Consider the following 17,963-nt stretch of genomic DNA (forward strand, 5'->3'; position numbering starts at 1 on the left):
GAGTGACACGTATTTGTACTGATACTTATTAGACTTAGTATGCGAGTTCATTAATCTAATTGATAATTCGTCATTTATAATGTTTCTTTACTATCTAAATACTGTGTATTGGTAAAACCAAATAAGTTTTAAAAAAGATATATATTATATATTTAAATATATAAAGTATACAAGCGATGAGTCGGGTAGAAAAAAAAATTAGCAATGCTTATATGTAAGTACAAGTAAGTGTCCAGATCTTGGTTTATGCTAACGGATAATGATTGCTGAGGTAAAAAGTGAAGAGTCGACAAAAAATGTTGATGAAACAAATCCGGTCACTGAAGAAGATACGAGAATTAATAATTCAGAAGTTAACGACGTGGCAAATGATATATCACAGAAGGTTATTAGTCCCTCGGTAGAAGAAAAGCTGGCAAGTAAAATGTTTTCATGTTCACGTGAAACATTATGTTTATTTCTTGTTATAATGGGTCTTACTTTTGCTGCACTTCACAATGCGTAAGTTATATTTTTATTTTTAATAATTATTATTACTATTATTTATATTTTTAATTTACTGATACCATGATTTACAGACCACCCAAGATATCAAAACCACCACCTGCACGGCCGTTTTTTAATCAAAGTTCAATAGTCATTGATTTTTATAAAGGACAATTAAATGCTATGATTGAAAGAGCATCGGATTCAGATGTATGTTTTGTTATGTACTATGCACCATGGGATGCGGAGTCTCAAAATGTGAGAGAAGAATTTGAACGTGTTGCACAGTATTATCATTCACAAGTAAATAATTTTATATTATTTATTATATTTTTACATTCTTGGAGGTACTGATGTAATGTAAGATTTAATTAATAGACTTATCAGAGTAATTTAGCATTACTGCGCTCTTGATATGCGTTAGTAATGTTTGTACCTCGTCACCATTTCTTTGTAATTATTCTAAACAATGTAATCAATAATTATTATTAAAGAAAAACAATAGTATATTGTGGGCGGGAACATTATTTGTTTGTTCCCAAGGGTCGAAACAAGTTTGTTTCTGTCGCTGACTGAAGACATTAACAATTTACGCATTTGCTAATATTTATTCGCGGTATTGGACTGAAATTAGCTTCTTTTGACTGACTGTAACGACATGTATCTGAAGATTAGAAGGTTTTTCGCGGAAAGAAAATAAAAAACAAATTTAAAAGTAAAAAATCTACTGGATCTAGATTTCTGAAATGTTTCGCATAAGTGCTGGTATGTCGGCCGAAAATTGCAAGCCACCGGAACTACCCCTTAAGTCACTTCTAAGCAGTGAAATTACGTAAATTTTTTTCGCGCGAAAAAAGTTCCAATGTTCAGGTACTTGTAGGATTACTGAAACTTCATGTTTCGATGCTGGTAAAATGAAAATATTATTTCAAATAACTTACTAAATTATTTATTCAGATATTTTTTGCTGCTATTAATTGTTGGCACCCTGGATCTGAATGCAGACAGCAGTACAATAAAATACAAAGTTATCCTGTGTTATTTATTTATCCTCACCGAGGATCTGGAGTTCAGTACAGAGGAATCAATGAAGCTCCGTATATCATGCGGTTTCTTGATACGTTTTTAAAACCCATACACAGAATATCACGGCAAGAAGAACTGATGGAGCTTCTTCTCAAGCATGAGGTATTTTTTGCTATTTAATTATTATTAAACATGAGGTAATCAATTGATTAAATTATTTATTTATTTTTCAGTCAGTTATGGTTGGATTCTTTGAGTTTGAAGGGCTGACAGTAAGTCCTGGGTACAAGGAATTTTATAAAACGGCCATACGTGCATTAGAAAGAGATCCTAATAGAGATACTGCATTTGCTGTAGTTACAGATCAGCGAACAGCTTCTAAAGAATTTTATATTGATTATGTTCCTTCTATTGTTTTATATTTATGGAATGAATCCCTTGTAAGTTTAGAAAATAATTTTATTAAATAAAAATAAATATTTATTATTTTAATTTAATAATAGATTTATCCGCAAGAAAAATTATGGACAGTAAATAATATACTTCGTTGGAAAGATGAATATAATCACAAAGTTTCTGCTTGGCTTCAACCACCTGGTGTTAAATCTAAAACATTGTCACCTTATTTCAAAGATAATCCAGTACTTCTTCTTTTTACTCCACGAAATCCATTACATTCTTCAAATTACCACAAAAATTTGGTAAATTATAAATTAAATTTTGTTGTTTTTCAAATTTATGGTTTTAAAATCAATGTAATTAATTAATTATAGATAAGAGAAGTAGCACTTGAGTATAAAAACTGTGGGAATTCTTATCAAACTAATCGATTGCTCGAACGGTTACGAAAAAAACGTCAGTACGCTAAAGAAAAGTATCGTATAAAATTGAATGAATGCTCACAATTATTAGCTGAGTCAAAATCACAGCCAATGGTCTCTCCGGTCAGTATTTCCATCCAAAAGTGGATCAATGAAAGCTGTTGCGCCAAGATCTTTATGAATAAATGTCTGTTGTGTAAAGATGATTCGTCTGATGGTAAAGTTTGTAGTGTCAGTGATAAATTTTCACGAATGTGTGAAAAAAAAGATATATTTAAGATGATTACTGAACAAAATAATGATGAAAATGAATATTTTTGCTGCAATAGCTATCCTGGTACAAATGAAACACCCGGCGCTGCGAGTAAAGTAAAGTAAGTGTTAAATTGTATTTCGTTTCCATGTAAAATATTTTTACTGTTACTAAATAATGTATTTTACTTGTAGCAGTAAATATAAGACATCAATGATTACTCCGGAAAATGATTCCCGATCAGCGATTGCCGTCAGAAGGCATACGATTGAAAACGATTGCATTAAATTCCTTGCTGGTGATAAATATCATTACGCAATATTTCCAGATGAATCAGATCAAAAGTCTGACGTTAAATTAACTGAATCTGTTTGCAATGTAAATAGAACACTTGCATTTATAGCTGTAGATAGTTTACAATACTTTCATTTTGCTGAGGGACTTGGTCTTGATGTTTTGAAAATGAGAGACAAGACTGCTGTTGTTATTTTAGATACATTGGTAAGTTTAATGTCATCTTATCTACAACAAAAACGTTATTAAATAATTAAAACATTAATATTAATTTCCAGCAAGAGAGCCAGTACCTGATGCAACAAAATTTGAGTAAAAATACTCTAATTAAATTTATAAATAATTATACTACTGGATCATTACAACGAAAATTGAGGTCTGACAGTTCAAAACGTTATGCTGAGGATTTTGAAAAAAAGTCACAATGTATAAATACACCATCGACTATTTGTGTTAAAGAATTAAATACTGATACATTTTTACCAACTGTATTAGACCCAACAAAAGACGTTGTTGTGATGTATCACTCGCCTTATTGTGCATTTTGTAGTGCAATTTATTATGTATACTTAACATTAGCACATTTATTATCCAACGTGGACCAAATTAGTTTCGTACGAATCGACGGTGACAATAATGATCTTCCATGGGAGTACACAATAAATCGTTTCCCGTCAATATTATTTTTCCCAGCTAAAAAAAAAGAAGACAGTACAATATTTCCATCAAATCTTCCAATTACAATTCCAAATTTATTGTCATTTGTTCTATCAAACTTGGAACGAGATACACATATTGAAGCTTTATTAAATGTATGCCATATTGGCGCCGGTGAGTCTCCGGAAAAATGTGTTTCAAGGATTCGTCGCTATTGCCTTGACACTATCCAAAATTATCTTCACGCTTATCGTAAGCTCTTGAGGCAGCAGCAGGGCAATGACAACAACAAAAACATTAACGATGACAACGATGATGATGACAATAATAATGACGGCAATAGTGACGTTTTATTTAAAAGGCAGATTGCTAAAAAACGACGTGAGATACTTTTAAAACTGGAGCACGTCAGAGACGTACATCTTTTACTGAGTACCATTCAGAATTTACAAAACGAAGGTGATAAATATAAAGAGTTAGTTAAAAAATTCCGTACTTATCGTAGTAATTTATCGTCAATGAACAGACGATCAAAAAAATATCGTAAACGTAAGATTGGTAATGATGCTGTTAAGAGAGATAGAGAGGAGAGAATAGTCAAGGACGAATTGTGATATCATTTAAATAATTATCCCACGCCTACAAACATTTCCATACGATTTATCGTTGTCATGTATATAAAAGTGTACAGTAAAAAAAATATATAAAAAAGTAAAAAGGAGTTTTCAGTCATTAAATATTGCTTCATTTGTTTATGACAACTCTTTTAATAAACGCGGTCAACGTAAAGGTGTTTTATTCTGTTGTTTGTGTGTATGCACTTTACCGTTTGTATTTATATATATAAATAAATATATATATCTTTATTGTCATTTGTAAATATTGTTAAAAGAGTACAAAAATAAATTGATATTTTATCGATAACTAATTAGTTATCTTTCAGTTTATATTTAATTATATTTTTATGTTGTAAAAAATTAAGATAAAAAAAAAAAAAAAAAAAAAAACTAAATGCACGATAATAAAAATGAGCGTAGGTCGAAAGTTGTGGATCAGAATCGCGTAATCAAGCGTATTAGTCATATTCCCCCCATTCATACGATTTATTTATTTATGGGCTGGATTACTTGACGTAATCAAATTCTCGGAAATATGATGCGCGATAAGAAAGTTCTTATAGGTGTATATGTATATCTCTAGCATATCTATATTATTTCTCTCTTCCCAGCTTCCGGTATGCGAGCGCGGGTATTTCGTCATTTGAATTATTAACGCGATTCATGATTCATAAAAACTATATTCTCATACGAACAATAATATCATCGGAAGTAAAAAAACCTCAGACTCGATATCAGTCAGTACACCGGATATCAATCACCTCATATTAATCACTCAAGTAAAGTAATAAAATAATATGTATGCATATATTTTTGATAAATCTGAAAACAAAAAATATATATAACAATATGAGGTTAGTGATATTAAATGACACAGTTGGTAATTAAATGAAAACTATGATACTCAAGTCAGCAGATGTCTAATAATTAAAATATTTTAAAAGTAATAAATTCAAAATAAAAATTTGAAAAATTGCACTTATAGATTTTAAAATTTTCTACACATGCATTTCATTATTTTTTTTAAATGTGTTGGAGAAAAAATTTGAAAATTAAAAATTGTCTTCTAACTTCAGGATCACTTGAGAACTATGAGTGTGAATGTAGCAGACATCAAACAAATTTAAAATTCTAAATAATTAAAAAAAAATATTTATAAAAAATGAACTTATTAATTTTTAAATTTAAAAAATGCGCGTTTTTTAAAAATTCAATTTGATTAATTATTTACTCTATTTATTTATAATTTAAAATTTAATGTCTGCTACATTCATACTCATGAGAACTTGGCAGACCTGAATGTCGGGAACATCAGCGCCGCCTTGTTGAGAGTCGAGTTAAGAATCAGATAGCAGATAGGGATAGGATATAATAGTTTTGTTAGTTGTGTTGGTTGTGAGAGTGTTGTTCGTTGTCCCATGTTGTGTATTTGAGAAAGGCGACGAACGGAATCATCGTGAGCTCGTGGTTCTCATGGTGTCGCTGTTGTACATCAGCATGTGTAAGTTATATATATGTACATAAGTGTGTCTAATACCAAGTACAGATTGTGTGTACAATACACAAGTGGATATACATGTAGTGTATAACTATACACTGTTAGTGCTTCTGACAATGAGCCGCCACGGTGACTGTGATAAGTGAACCTCCGCCGCGTAAACCTCTCGCCTGCTGCTGGTTGCTGCAACAAAAACGCAGTGGAGATAAATAAATAAATAAATAATTTATTTTTATTTACAATAATAAGTAACTATTATTATTTTACTAAATAAACCAGGGGCGGTTACGAGTTAACGCATTAATGACTCGTTATTAATAATAAATAGTCGTGAGGTGGACCGCAAACAACACCAGACCTTATTTTATTATAATTATGTTCAATGTACCGCCCAAGTTCTACGAGCTGTGTCGTCTTTGTTTATCGTCGGACGGTGTCAAGTTGCCCATATTCGAGGATGAAGGCGCCCAGCGTAATTTTGCAGATAAAATATTGGCGTGTTTGTCGATAGCGGTAAGCCGATCACCCGGTTGTCTTGTTTAGATTTATTTAAATATTCAAATTTACATTATTTATTTTAAATTAAGTCTGCTCTTAACTGTAACTCTGCATGACAATAACTTTGTTTTATTTTTATTTATATTTTATTTTATTTTATTAATTAACTTATATGGATATATCTGGTATACATGTGCATTAAATATACATATATGTATAGGTACTGGGCTGTATTGTGTTTAGAGTGTGGTGAGTGTTGAGACGACTCATCGAAAATAGACGCAGAGACGCAACATCTGGGCCCCCGCGGGTCGGGACCTCGCGCTCTCTCGCGCACACAAAAGCTATCCGCGTGTGGATGCTTACTTGTGTGCGTAACTTATGTACATGTGGAAATATATGTATATATGTAGATGTCGGTGAGGATGTGTGTGTGTGTGTGTGTGTGTGTGTGTGTGTGCGCCACACGGGGAGAAAGTTTGGCAAGAGATGTGTCCGCGAGATAAGAGACAACGGCGATTTAAAATGGCAGTGATAAGCTGCTCCATGCCTTCTCATGCTGCTATTACTGGTTGATACTCTTGGTAATACTCCATGCTGCTGCTACTGTTACTCAGTTACACTACTTAACTGTTAACTACACTATGTACTGTACATAACATTTATTAAGAGAGTTTACTTGTTCATGAACAAGTTGAGTTTACAAGATCACGATTACCTATAAACATCTTTTATCCTTTTCTCATATATTGTGTGTGTAGATTTGTATGGATGTATGTGTGTCTCTCTGTCTGTCTGTCAGCATCTCTGTCTATTTGGTCTTGTCTTTTATTGCCTCTGTACACAGACTTGCTGTAGATAGGATAGGTATATATGTACATTACTTAGTTACTACTGTACTGATGAAAACGACTGAAGAGACCGATCTCTTTTCGTATCGCGGGTCTCCCGCAACGGCACACACGCGTTCGAGGGATTGATCTCCTTATTTGGATCGCCCTCTTATCAGGTTTCACACGCGGACACTGCGGCAACTCTTGTCAGCCACCGGGCGTCCAGTTTTCCCTTGTGTGTTCTGTCCACATAGCTTTTGCTTTTTTACTCAATATCACTGACTAAAAACACAACTATTACCAGGTCTCTAGGGGCCTACTTTAACTTACAATCATCTTGATATCATTTATCAATCAGAGCGATCGTACTTTTAACGTTTTTTTATCAACATTTCTTTGTTCTTATGTGAGTGAGATGAGAGCTGGAAAATAGAGACAAAAAATTATTCCAATTATGATTAATACTTTACTCTTATTGTTGTTATTATTTTTAGGTAAAAGATGGAGACTCATTACCACCAATCATCTGTCACAGATGTGTTTACAAATTGGATGTTTTACACAATTTTCGTGAGGTATCACGAAAATCCGACGTTATACTCAAACAGTACCTGGATTATGCCAAGCAATTGTCATCACCTGACAATGAGGTATTTGTTACTTAATTATTTATATTTCTTTATTTATTTATTTAATGTATATTAATATAATATGTATCAACTTTATAATTGATATGTATTATTATTATTGCATCACAAAGACAACCCAATAAATATATATGTATATATATATTTATATATATGCTGACATTGATGAACATTCTTACTGTTATAAGTGTATGTTGAAACGGAGAATGTGCAACATATGCAATATCTGATTGTAGATAAGGCTACAGTCATGTACACTGCCTTTTATTTCTTCTATATCTGTTCGTGAATATCGTAGTAGCAATTATATAAAACTCAATGTCAGTGTCTAGAGGGGAGCTTGCCAGTTATTTATAAATTACTATCACTTGGTTAAATTTTATCATTTGTGTGTTAATTTAGATTTATACTAATCCATAAATTCATTTTTATTTATCATCTATTATCTATTGTTATACATGTATGTATGTAATATTTATTTATTTACTTATTATTGTTAATAATATAATTATTTAATTACAGGATAAGTCTATTTCCACTGCCAAAATAGCCGATTTGAGTCCTCTACAATCGTTTTTACAATTAAATAAAACTCTGTTCAGTGATGAGCCAAATTCACCCGCCAGCATTAATCAAAATGTGATACCTCAAACACAGACACACTACTTAGAATTGCGGGCTAACGAAATGTTGAAGCAGGAAAGTAACGTTAAATGTGAGCCAGAAGACGATACCTATTCGAATAGCTCGGATCCAGACAGACTGGAGATCGAGGACCGCGAGGACCATGAAACAGACGGTGAAGAAAATGGCTATGATATGACTGTGAGAAAACGAATTAGAGTGGATAGCATTAATAACGAAAGTAGTTCGAAACGAAGTTCACCAAATCAAAGCCCAGTTAATAGGATGGACACGCCTGAGAGTAATTGTTCGGATACAAACATAGATCAGGAAACAACAAAATTATGGCAAGCATTAGCAAAGTAAGATAAAAAAAAAAAATTGCAATGGATAAGAGATGAATAATATTTAAATTTTGTAAAATAATTATTGAGGAAATTATCAAGTATGGTTTGATGATAAGACTTAGTTATGTGATGTCATTATTATGTCTCATATCCACTACTGGTTAATACATTTAACATGAGACCATTTGGTGGTGTGAGCTATAAATAGGCATGATCATAAATCAAGATTGAATAATAATGAGTATTGCAAAAAGTGATATCACTCCCATCATCATTGTCATCTTATCTCAAACAATAATGCATGCAATTTTTTTTTTTTTTATATTTTCAATGACTTTATTTCTACAACGAAAAAAATGGAAATATATATACAGATAATTATGTGTACTTGTGCACATAAGTATATGTTTTCATTAATATTTATTTAAGTAATGTTTTTTTTTCTCCTCAACAGCAATCGAAATCTGGAAATAACACGGAGTAATGGTGACAAAGTCAATAATGGTTTCACTGGTGAAGCGACAAATTTACTACGTTCTCTTATCAACAATCGACAGATTGGTATCACCGCCGTAGATACAGGTAGAATATCACCACAAGTAAGGTTTTACCGAGATACCCAAGGGACGACAATTGAACGAACCGATTGTTCAATACGTGGAACTCGTCCTATGCAGTCTCTCGAGAACAAAGTAAGTTATATTTTTACCTGATAGTAGATATAGGCGTAGGACTACGAGTATTTGTAGTAGGAGTAGTAGTAGTCATAGTCGTAGTATTAGTGTTAGTACTAGTTAGTTTAATCACGGTAAATATTATCTTTTTTTTTTAAATGTTTACCAAAGTGAGAGGCTAAAAATTCTCGTTAGTATAATTTGGAAATGACTTCTGCATTTTTTTTTATTTTCTTATTCACTCTATCTACAGTTTACTCTTTCTCTAGCCTCTAGTTTATAGTAAATTTTATTTATCCATAGACTTTTAGTCGACTCGGCAAACGATGCTGAGTACACAAAATGTTAAGGAAGCGAATAGTATATAAGCTATATGCAGTTTACTCGATGCAAATATCTATCCAAAGACTCAGGTATAGAACTAAGCAGGTCAGGTGACCCTCGGGTGTTAAAGAATCCCTTTTTGGGACTCTGTACTATACAGTTTTATACTATTCAAGTCCCACCTGCCCCTTCAGGTAAGGGGAGGTCTACGAGCGGCCTCGCCAGATAATAGATAACTAGAAAGACGCTTTGTGATAGGCAGTTTTTGAGTTCGGTACCTACCGGACCAATACTAGCATGTCAACCCGCTGTTAACAGATGTTCAGATAAGCTTTCTTGCCTCAATGGATTTTAAGCAAGTCTTTGTTGAATGTAATGCCCAGAAACGTGTAGAATTTTTCTTTATCTTTCATTTATACTTCTTCTTCTTCGTCTTCTCCTTTTCTCAAAACTCGAGTTTCGTTAATATAAGATTTAGTCCAGAGCCTGGATATTTATATATACATGTATAATATATAGTTTAGCGCTAGAGCTAGAGCACGCTTTGTTAGAATTTTTCCATCACACTGGATTCTTTTTCCGATAATACCCGTAACGAATAAGCTGGTACAGAATTTTTTCTTAAATATACCTGCCATTTGTCGGTACCACGGCAACTACTACTTCCCCCACATGAAAAATCACTCACTTATAACCATTTGGACGTCATTTAACTTTGCGACGCATCAATCATTTTTTTTTCTTCATTTATTTTATTTTATTACAGAGTGCATCTATGGACAGTAATCCATCCAGTCCGGCGAGTGTCGGGCGCAAAGAGACAAAGGGCAGACGGAAACAAAGTTACCCGAGCAAAGCACCGACAAGTCCTGATGTTCTGAGTTATCATCATGAATCCGAAGAACAAGCCCAGGATTTTACCTCATGGAATAAGATAACTGATAAGGTAATTGATTTGCTCTTTATTTATGATACTATTGGTTTAAAAATAACCAGATAAATAAATGGATATTTAAATTTGATTGAAGATCGATGAGCAACGTCAGTCGTTTGATCAACAAGCCAGTAATATGACTAAAAAAGTCGACATGTCGTGTACAAATTGTGGCACCATGACGACGACAATTTGGCGGCGTAACATGAAGGGTGAAATGGTTTGCAATGCCTGTGGACTTTACTACAAACTTCATGGTGTAAACAGACCTGTAACCATGCGAAGGGACACAATACATACACGTAGACGTAGACCCAAAGGCGAAAAACCCACAAGGCATCGAAGTAAGAATTTTATTCATACTTTTACACGCGATTAATTTTCATTTCCATATTTTTTATATTTTTTTCTATGCTGCTTATTGTGTAAATTTTCAAAAGTTACGAATGATTAATTATGATGAATTTTATTTTCATTCTTTTTTTTTTTTTTTGTAGAAAAAGAAGCAGTTGTACCTGCGTCACAATCGGAACAAATGGATGCTGAGAGTGCTGACATGCTGGCAGCGTTACGCCGACAAATTCAGCCGCATTTGATGATGGCGGCATTGACACCGCAAAATTTATCGGGTACACATCCACCAGTTTCAGCAGGAGCTCAACTAAATTACCCTCTACCATTATCATCTTATATGATGCACGTGAGTACGCCGCACATGTATTCCGTAGATCTAGTTAGTCGTGTGACACGTGATGGAATTACTGGCGGTGGTATGAAAGCAAGTGACGTCATAAACTTTGCACAGCATATGAAAACGGAGCCGAGAGAACGTAGTAGTACGTCGGATGACGCTGACGATGGTGACGAGGATAATGTTTCGGACGTACCATTAAATCTTGTGGCAACTTCACTCTCGGAAGAGGCACACTGATAACAACAACAACAAAAAGAAAAGAAAAAAAAAAGCAACACCACCAATTTGTCAACAGCAGTTTATTTACAACAATTACGCTGGTATACTCACTACCATTTATTATTATTGTTATTATTATCATTATTAGTGATAATAAATGATTTTATGAATGAAGAATCTTACCCTCAAGAGGATTAACAATACAACCAGAAACAAAATGATATAATTGATAACACAGGGTGTTACTATTTAATTTATTTATAAATTTAATTGGCCTCTCTCAATTTTAGAAATCCAATTAGCTCTCTACTTTGATATTTATATATGTTAAATACCTTTACATATCGTTTTGTTATTGTTTTTAAACTCAAAAATGCTCTCTACGCTTTGCATTTCTCAAGGTTTTTATTTTTGAGAAATTTAAAAATGGTATTATATTAATTATTATTATTATTATTATTATTATATTATTATTATTAATATTATTATTATTATGTATTGAGGGGCGGAAGAAATTATTGATGTGTTAATTATCAACACCAACGTATTCACTTACGTCTTTACCGTCTTGATCACCTGATTCCGAGCTAATTGGCCCGTGGTGCGAAGCGTCCAGTTATTATTAATTAATTAATTGATTAATTAATAATAATACATTGTTGATATTAAAATTACAGTATTATACTCGTCGGTTATTAAAGTCGCGTTGGATATTGCAATTGTTTAAAGCTTATGTATGTATTTACAATCACATAGATAAACATGAATAGATATTTTTGTACGAAATATTTCTATACACTAGTACTTGTAACTAAAAAACTAAAATTATATATATACACTGTAAAAAATTTGCGGATTGAGCGCAGATTGAATTCGGAGTGAATGCAGAGTACGTGACTGTGTATTTATTTAATTTGTATACTTAGGAGTAAAATTCACTCCAAAGGGGGGTTTATTTTAATATTAAAACTCCGAATCGAATTGAATGCGAATTTAAATAAATTCCAGTTTACTCCAAAATCACTCCACTGAAAAAACAAACTCTCAATTTACTCCGTATGCGGAATAATTATTTTCTCAAACTCCAGAACTCCGAATTCACTCCCGATTTTTTATTCTGTACAAGCGCGCAAATTACTAAATTCATTGATATTTTTAAAAATAGTATAACGGTTTTAAAAAATTTTTTTTATTTAAAATGACACTAGATCTGATTTAAATTTACCGGTTGAGTAATTCTTATATTTACTTTACACGACAAAATATGTATATTTATATATTTATATTAAATTGTTAGCGAGATTTTAAAACTTTCGTTTTGTTCCACGGGCTTTTTAGTTGAGCTATTATTAATTTATATATTGTCAACCAACATAATACTCTTATTTTTAATAAACGGCGTTATATATTTAAAACAAAAAAAAATACTTCTTAAATTTAATTATTACGAATTATTCAGTATAATTAGCGATTTAATAACTAGTTTTCATTGTTTTTGGCTTTAAATAATAATCGCAGTATACATTGCACTCGTAAACAAAAAAAAATAATTATTATTAACAAAAATGTAAATCAAAGTATGGTAATTATTATTTATTTTAAATATTTGTCAATACTCAACTTTTTTTTTTATTTTTTCAATTTAAATATTTCCATACTTTGTATTGTATTAATTCAGATTATGTAACACGGAGAATTTACTTACGTATAATTTTTAGGCATTAAGACAAAAAAAAAGAGAGAGAGAGAGATAATTAAAAATAATTTTTATACGCTAACTTTTTGCGAATACGCTAGTGTTAATACTCGAAAGAGAGATAATAAGAGAGAAATAAAATCTATTTTTTATTTTATAAATGTTTAAAAAGAAAAAGAAAAAAAAAACATCACTACGATAAATCATTTGCAAGACAAATGTCAAATATTTTATTTACTGTACTTAAAAAAATATTTACACGCATCGGCGTTATTTACTCATCGCTAAGCAATAATTATCCATGACATGGTTCAATAGTAACCTGACGATACTTACAAAAAAAAATTATTAATAATAATAATAATACATAAATAATTACAATAAATAAATTACAAATGATAATAATAATGTAATAAAGATGGCCAGATAAAAATGCAGGAATTAAAATAATCGCTTTATACTCTGGAAGTTAATAATAAGTAAAAACTACTCCAGTCAATCGTATTTTAAATCAGAAATAATTATTCGTCAACTGTCCTCTTGCTTTTAAATTTAATTATTTTTTTTTATTAATTATATTTTTCTTAAATTTGTACAGTTTACAAATGATAACTATTAATTTTATTTTATATTTTTGTTCAAGTAGTACATAAACTAAACTGAACTTGGAAAAAAAATAATAATAATTATATTAAAAAAAAAAAAAAACAAAAAAAAAAAAGAAACTATGGCCAGTGCATTTACACTCATGTATTGTTATAACTAATACGTCATATACCTAAATAACTTTGCCAAAAATAGTTTTAGTCTCTTTGTAACATAGATATAGTTAAGGGCATCAAATTTTCTTCCATTTACATCTTATCTACTTTCTCTACAAACTATTTCATTAAAATTATTAAGAGGACAGCGAAATCGAATAATTTAAATATTGAATGGAAAATATAAAAGTTAATTATACGATAGACGGAGTTAATTTAGTGGTAGTCGTTATCCATGGAGCCTTATAACAAACAAATAAAATATGTTTATATATTGTATATGTATACGTATATATATTATACATGAATTTATATTCATATTATATACTGAAGAGAAACAAATGATAGTATGATAAATCAGCCGCAAGGCATACGTGACTAGAACAAAGTCAATGATAATAATGATAATGATTAATGAAGTGAGACATGAATTTTGTAATGAATTTTTTTTTATTTTTATTTTTAATAAGTAAACTTGGAAAGGCAGCAGTTGCCTATATTATTTTTCGGTACATTATAATTTCTTACTGCTCAGTTGCCTACTGAAATTTATTTTCACGGTTCTATTGCCTGCATAAATATAAAATATGTAATTCAATTGCTAAAAAAAATTATTGCACTTATTGCCTGTTTAAAAATAAGTCATGGTGTTCAATTGATTACTATTTAATTGTGTATTAAAGAAATATCTAATTAATGTGGAATAGGCTTCTGATTTGATTGCTGAGAAAATTAAGTAATTGTTGAAATATGATATGAGCGTGAATTTAGCTGACAACTGTCAATTTAAAAAATTTTTGAGTAAATAAATAAAATGTAAAGAATAAAAATTTAAAAATGCGTACTTAAATACTTCGAAAATCAGTACGCGCATTTTCTTATTTATTTAAAATTTTTAAATTGTATCATATTTGCTATACATTCAAACTCATAAAACAATGAATGTTTACGATCGATTACTTAAAAAAAAAACACGACTGATCTGAAAAATATCAAAACCACAGTAATCTTTACCATAATAACTGGAAAACTTGACAGTTTTCTATCATAAATTAATGACTTGATCAGGTCTTTCTCGGCAGTGACTATGAGATTCAACTCAGTATTTTATTTTGGGTCGGAAGACTACCCTGGCTCTGATATTTTCCAGATGAGCGGTGTTATTTTTTTCTCAATTGATTGGTCTTGAATATTGATAATTTTTTCTCAACAAGTACTTGATTTTCCCAGTAAAGTTAGAAGCTTATCAACATTGATTAGGTATTTTTTTGATTTGGGTTCACAGTTTAATTAATTGAAGAACATTAAATATTTTTAAGTAGAGAATAGAACCGTAGAAAATGAATTTTAGTAGGCAACCGAGCGGTAAACATTTAAAATGTATGAAAAAATATTGCAAGCATTTGATACTTAGCAAAAAATGTGTAGGCAATTGATCCCTTCCCAGTAAAATTATAAAAAAAAAAAAAAGAATTCATTACTTCTTCGACTCGCGTATAAAATGTGATTCTTCCATTGTGCACTTCCTATTTTATATAAAAGAATAATTATTCGATCGGATCAACTAAGACACTCGTGACACTTTTTATTAACTGAGATAAATATAAAAAAAAATACAGGATATTTTATTAAAAAATAGTTTTATAATATTTTTAAATAATTGCGTTGATCTGCTGAGGATGTAAAAATTTATACACAACTGCGGCTTCTTATTTTTTTTTTTTTATTTTATATTGCACGATACAAAGACCAAATGGCTATTTATGTGTGACTTTGCCGAGAAAGGACAGTTATTTTTTTAGGCATTTCATTAATATTAATTATTTTTTTTTTTTTTAATTTAATTTAATTGAGATTTTTTTGTCTGTAGATTTCGCTCACTTTAGATTGTTATTCTATAGTCTTTAGAATGCAATTATTATTATTATTATTTTGAAATTTTTGTCAAGCTTCTAAGTTTAACTTAATAATAATTTTGTTTGAGCTCTCCAACTAATGCTGAACTACTTAGAGATTATTTTTTATATATTTAATAACATACCATAAATTGATTGAGTATTGCTAATTTTTATTAATTATTATTATTATTTTATTGATATTATTAATTATAATTATAAAAAAAAAACAGTTACAGTAACAACAACAAGATTGTAATTAATTATTAATTTATAAGGACTAATTACTCTGATCGCCTAGATTTGATTGATAAAAAATTTGGCAATTTTTTTTTTAGCGGAGGCTTCTAATAGATTTTTTTTACATCAGTATTCCACACCTTTAATTTTAGTTTATAAGTTTTTATTCGAAACAATACTTAAATGATTTAATTTACTTAATTTTATTTAATTAATAATTATTATTATTAGTTTTTTTTTACATCTGTTTTTACAGTCCCTCCGTTTTATTATTATAATAATTATTATTATTTTTTATTATTATTTAAACAATTATATGTAACTTATTTGTGTCTGTTCGCACCAACATTTGGCAGCAGCGACTGGCTTAATTTATTATTTTACATTATGTAGATTTTTTTTTTAATTAAACAAAACTCATTTCATTGTACGTATATTTAAAAATAATTGCTGATTATTTTTCATGAATTTTTATGAGTGTCAATGTAGCAGGCATCAGACAGATTTTAAATTATAAATAAATAGAGTAAATAATTTAAAAAATAATATTTATAAAAAATGCACTTATTAATATTAAAATTTTTTAAATGCCCATTTTTTAAAATTTTATCTTATTAATTATTTACTCTATTTATTAATAATTTTAAATTTGTCTAATGTCTGTTACATTCAAACTCATGAATTTTTGATTATTTGAATTGAACAAAAAAAAATGTTTTGATTGAAAAATGCTTGATTACACGGTACGGAATGCATACAAATTTATTTTATATAAAAAATATTTAAAAAAGTATAACGAGTGTATGTAATTTTTCCGTTCAATTACAAAGCAACTGTACAGTTTATATTCTATACTCAAAGACGATTTAAATTAAATATTTATAATAAAAAAAAAATGTATTTGTAAATGAAATTGTTAAAAAAAATTGTATAAAAAAAAATCGAATGCTTTGTAATAATTATTCAGAACTGCTCATGCAAGTGTTCCGTCCGTTAACGCGAGCTCCAGCGTTCGATTTTTTTTTAACTGTCAGGAAAGTAAAACTAAGCGTTATATTAAAAATAAAAATTTATAAATAAATTTACGCGTAGACAATATATTTAAAAATATATTATTTGTAATATACGATAATGATATTGGAGATAAAAAATATGACAAAAAAACTACATGGTTTTTCCAGCGATTTACCCCTCCTTTATACTGTTATGCGCAAGTATTAATCCGAACTAATTGACTGAGTATTATTTTTATATATCAAACTTGTAATAAAATAAAAATAATTTAAACTACGACACGGTGATTAATATAAGTGTCGGGGAAAAAAAAATACATAAAATAAAATACAAAAGAGAAAAAAAATGTTGAGCGCTCCTCGATCCCTTATACATTAATTAATTAATAAATAAATACTACGAGTGCCCATGTATTTTGTATACAAAAAATAAAAAGAACAATAATAATTAATAAAATAATAAATGCTGTGGTACGCAGTTCTTATTGTATTAAAAAAAATAAAGTAATTAGCGATTAATACGCTATGGTTAAATAAGCAATAGAGAAAAAAAATTTACTTTTGTATTAACGAAACGCTAAAAATATATTAAAAGATTTATAATGATTAATGATAATGATAATTAAGAAGGGGAATAAAAAATATGATGAGTTAATTTGGGCTAAGGCCAGCAGCTGTTGAGATTATTCAAGGTTGTGTGTATCGTTATAAGTATTTTGAATTGTTGAATAGTTAAATAGTGTAAGTGGGTAAAATAGTACTACGAATTTTTACCTAATTGTTTATAGTTAATTAATTAATTTATTAATTAATTAATTATTTGATAAATCGAACAATCAGTAGAGTGATGTCGCCGTATACATTATAATTTTTTTAAATTTAAATTAATTATTTTATTTTATTAATTATTTT

At 29.8% G+C, this 17,963-nt stretch overlaps 2 protein-coding genes across 4 annotated transcripts; both read left to right on the top strand.

Annotated features, from left to right (window-relative positions):
- Positions 1–39: 39 nt before the first annotated feature.
- On the top strand, positions 40–4,461 carry LOC103574149 (thioredoxin domain-containing protein 11). Its single transcript, XM_014439924.2, has 8 exons — positions 40–501; positions 579–789; positions 1,444–1,674; positions 1,746–1,952; positions 2,016–2,213; positions 2,286–2,707; positions 2,781–3,087; positions 3,159–4,461. The coding sequence occupies exons 1-8, from the start codon at positions 260–262 to the stop codon at positions 4,149–4,151; spliced, it is 2,811 nt and encodes a 936-aa protein (XP_014295410.1). The 5' UTR covers positions 40–259; the 3' UTR covers positions 4,152–4,461.
- A 1,063-nt stretch (positions 4,462–5,524) lies between these two features.
- LOC103574193 (uncharacterized) lies at positions 5,525–17,205 on the top strand. Of its 3 annotated transcripts, XM_014439942.2 has the most exons (8): positions 5,525–6,165; positions 7,478–7,633; positions 8,153–8,616; positions 9,056–9,293; positions 10,366–10,545; positions 10,628–10,877; positions 11,031–11,233; positions 11,339–17,205. In XM_014439942.2, exons 1-8 carry the CDS (start codon positions 6,028–6,030, stop codon positions 11,462–11,464), a joined length of 1,755 nt encoding a protein of 584 aa, XP_014295428.1. In that variant the 5' UTR covers positions 5,525–6,027; the 3' UTR covers positions 11,465–17,205. The 3 variants fall into 3 exon arrangements, with proteins under 3 accessions (XP_014295428.1, XP_053596550.1, XP_053596551.1); XM_053740575.1 differs by having other exon boundaries at positions 11,031–17,205; XM_053740576.1 differs by having other exon boundaries at positions 5,527–6,165; positions 8,153–8,601; positions 11,031–17,205.
- The last annotated feature ends 758 nt before the right edge of the window (positions 17,206–17,963 follow it).

The sequence above is a fragment of the Microplitis demolitor genome, chromosome 7 (assembly GCF_026212275.2).
Source record: "Microplitis demolitor isolate Queensland-Clemson2020A chromosome 7, iyMicDemo2.1a, whole genome shotgun sequence".
Classification (NCBI taxonomy): Eukaryota; Metazoa; Arthropoda; class Insecta; order Hymenoptera; family Braconidae; genus Microplitis; species Microplitis demolitor.

Excerpts from the sequence above, each read along its gene's own strand:
- LOC103574149 (XM_014439924.2), top strand. The coding sequence starts at position 260 with ATGATTGCTGAGGTAAAAAGTGAAGAGTCGACAAAAAATGTTGATGAA. Across the intron at positions 502-578 it reads TTTGCTGCACTTCACAATGC|ACCACCCAAGATATCAAAAC; the intron begins GTAAGTTATATT and ends CATGATTTACAG. Across the intron at positions 3,088-3,158 it reads TTGTTATTTTAGATACATTG|CAAGAGAGCCAGTACCTGAT; the intron begins GTAAGTTTAATG and ends ATTAATTTCCAG.
- LOC103574193 (XM_053740575.1), top strand. The coding sequence starts at position 6,028 with ATGTTCAATGTACCGCCCAAGTTCTACGAGCTGTGTCGTCTTTGTTTA. Across the intron at positions 9,294-10,365 it reads TGCAGTCTCTCGAGAACAAA|AGTGCATCTATGGACAGTAA; the intron begins GTAAGTTATATT and ends ATTTTATTACAG. Across the intron at positions 10,878-11,030 it reads AAAACCCACAAGGCATCGAA|AAAAAGAAGCAGTTGTACCT; the intron begins GTAAGAATTTTA and ends TTTTTTTTGTAG.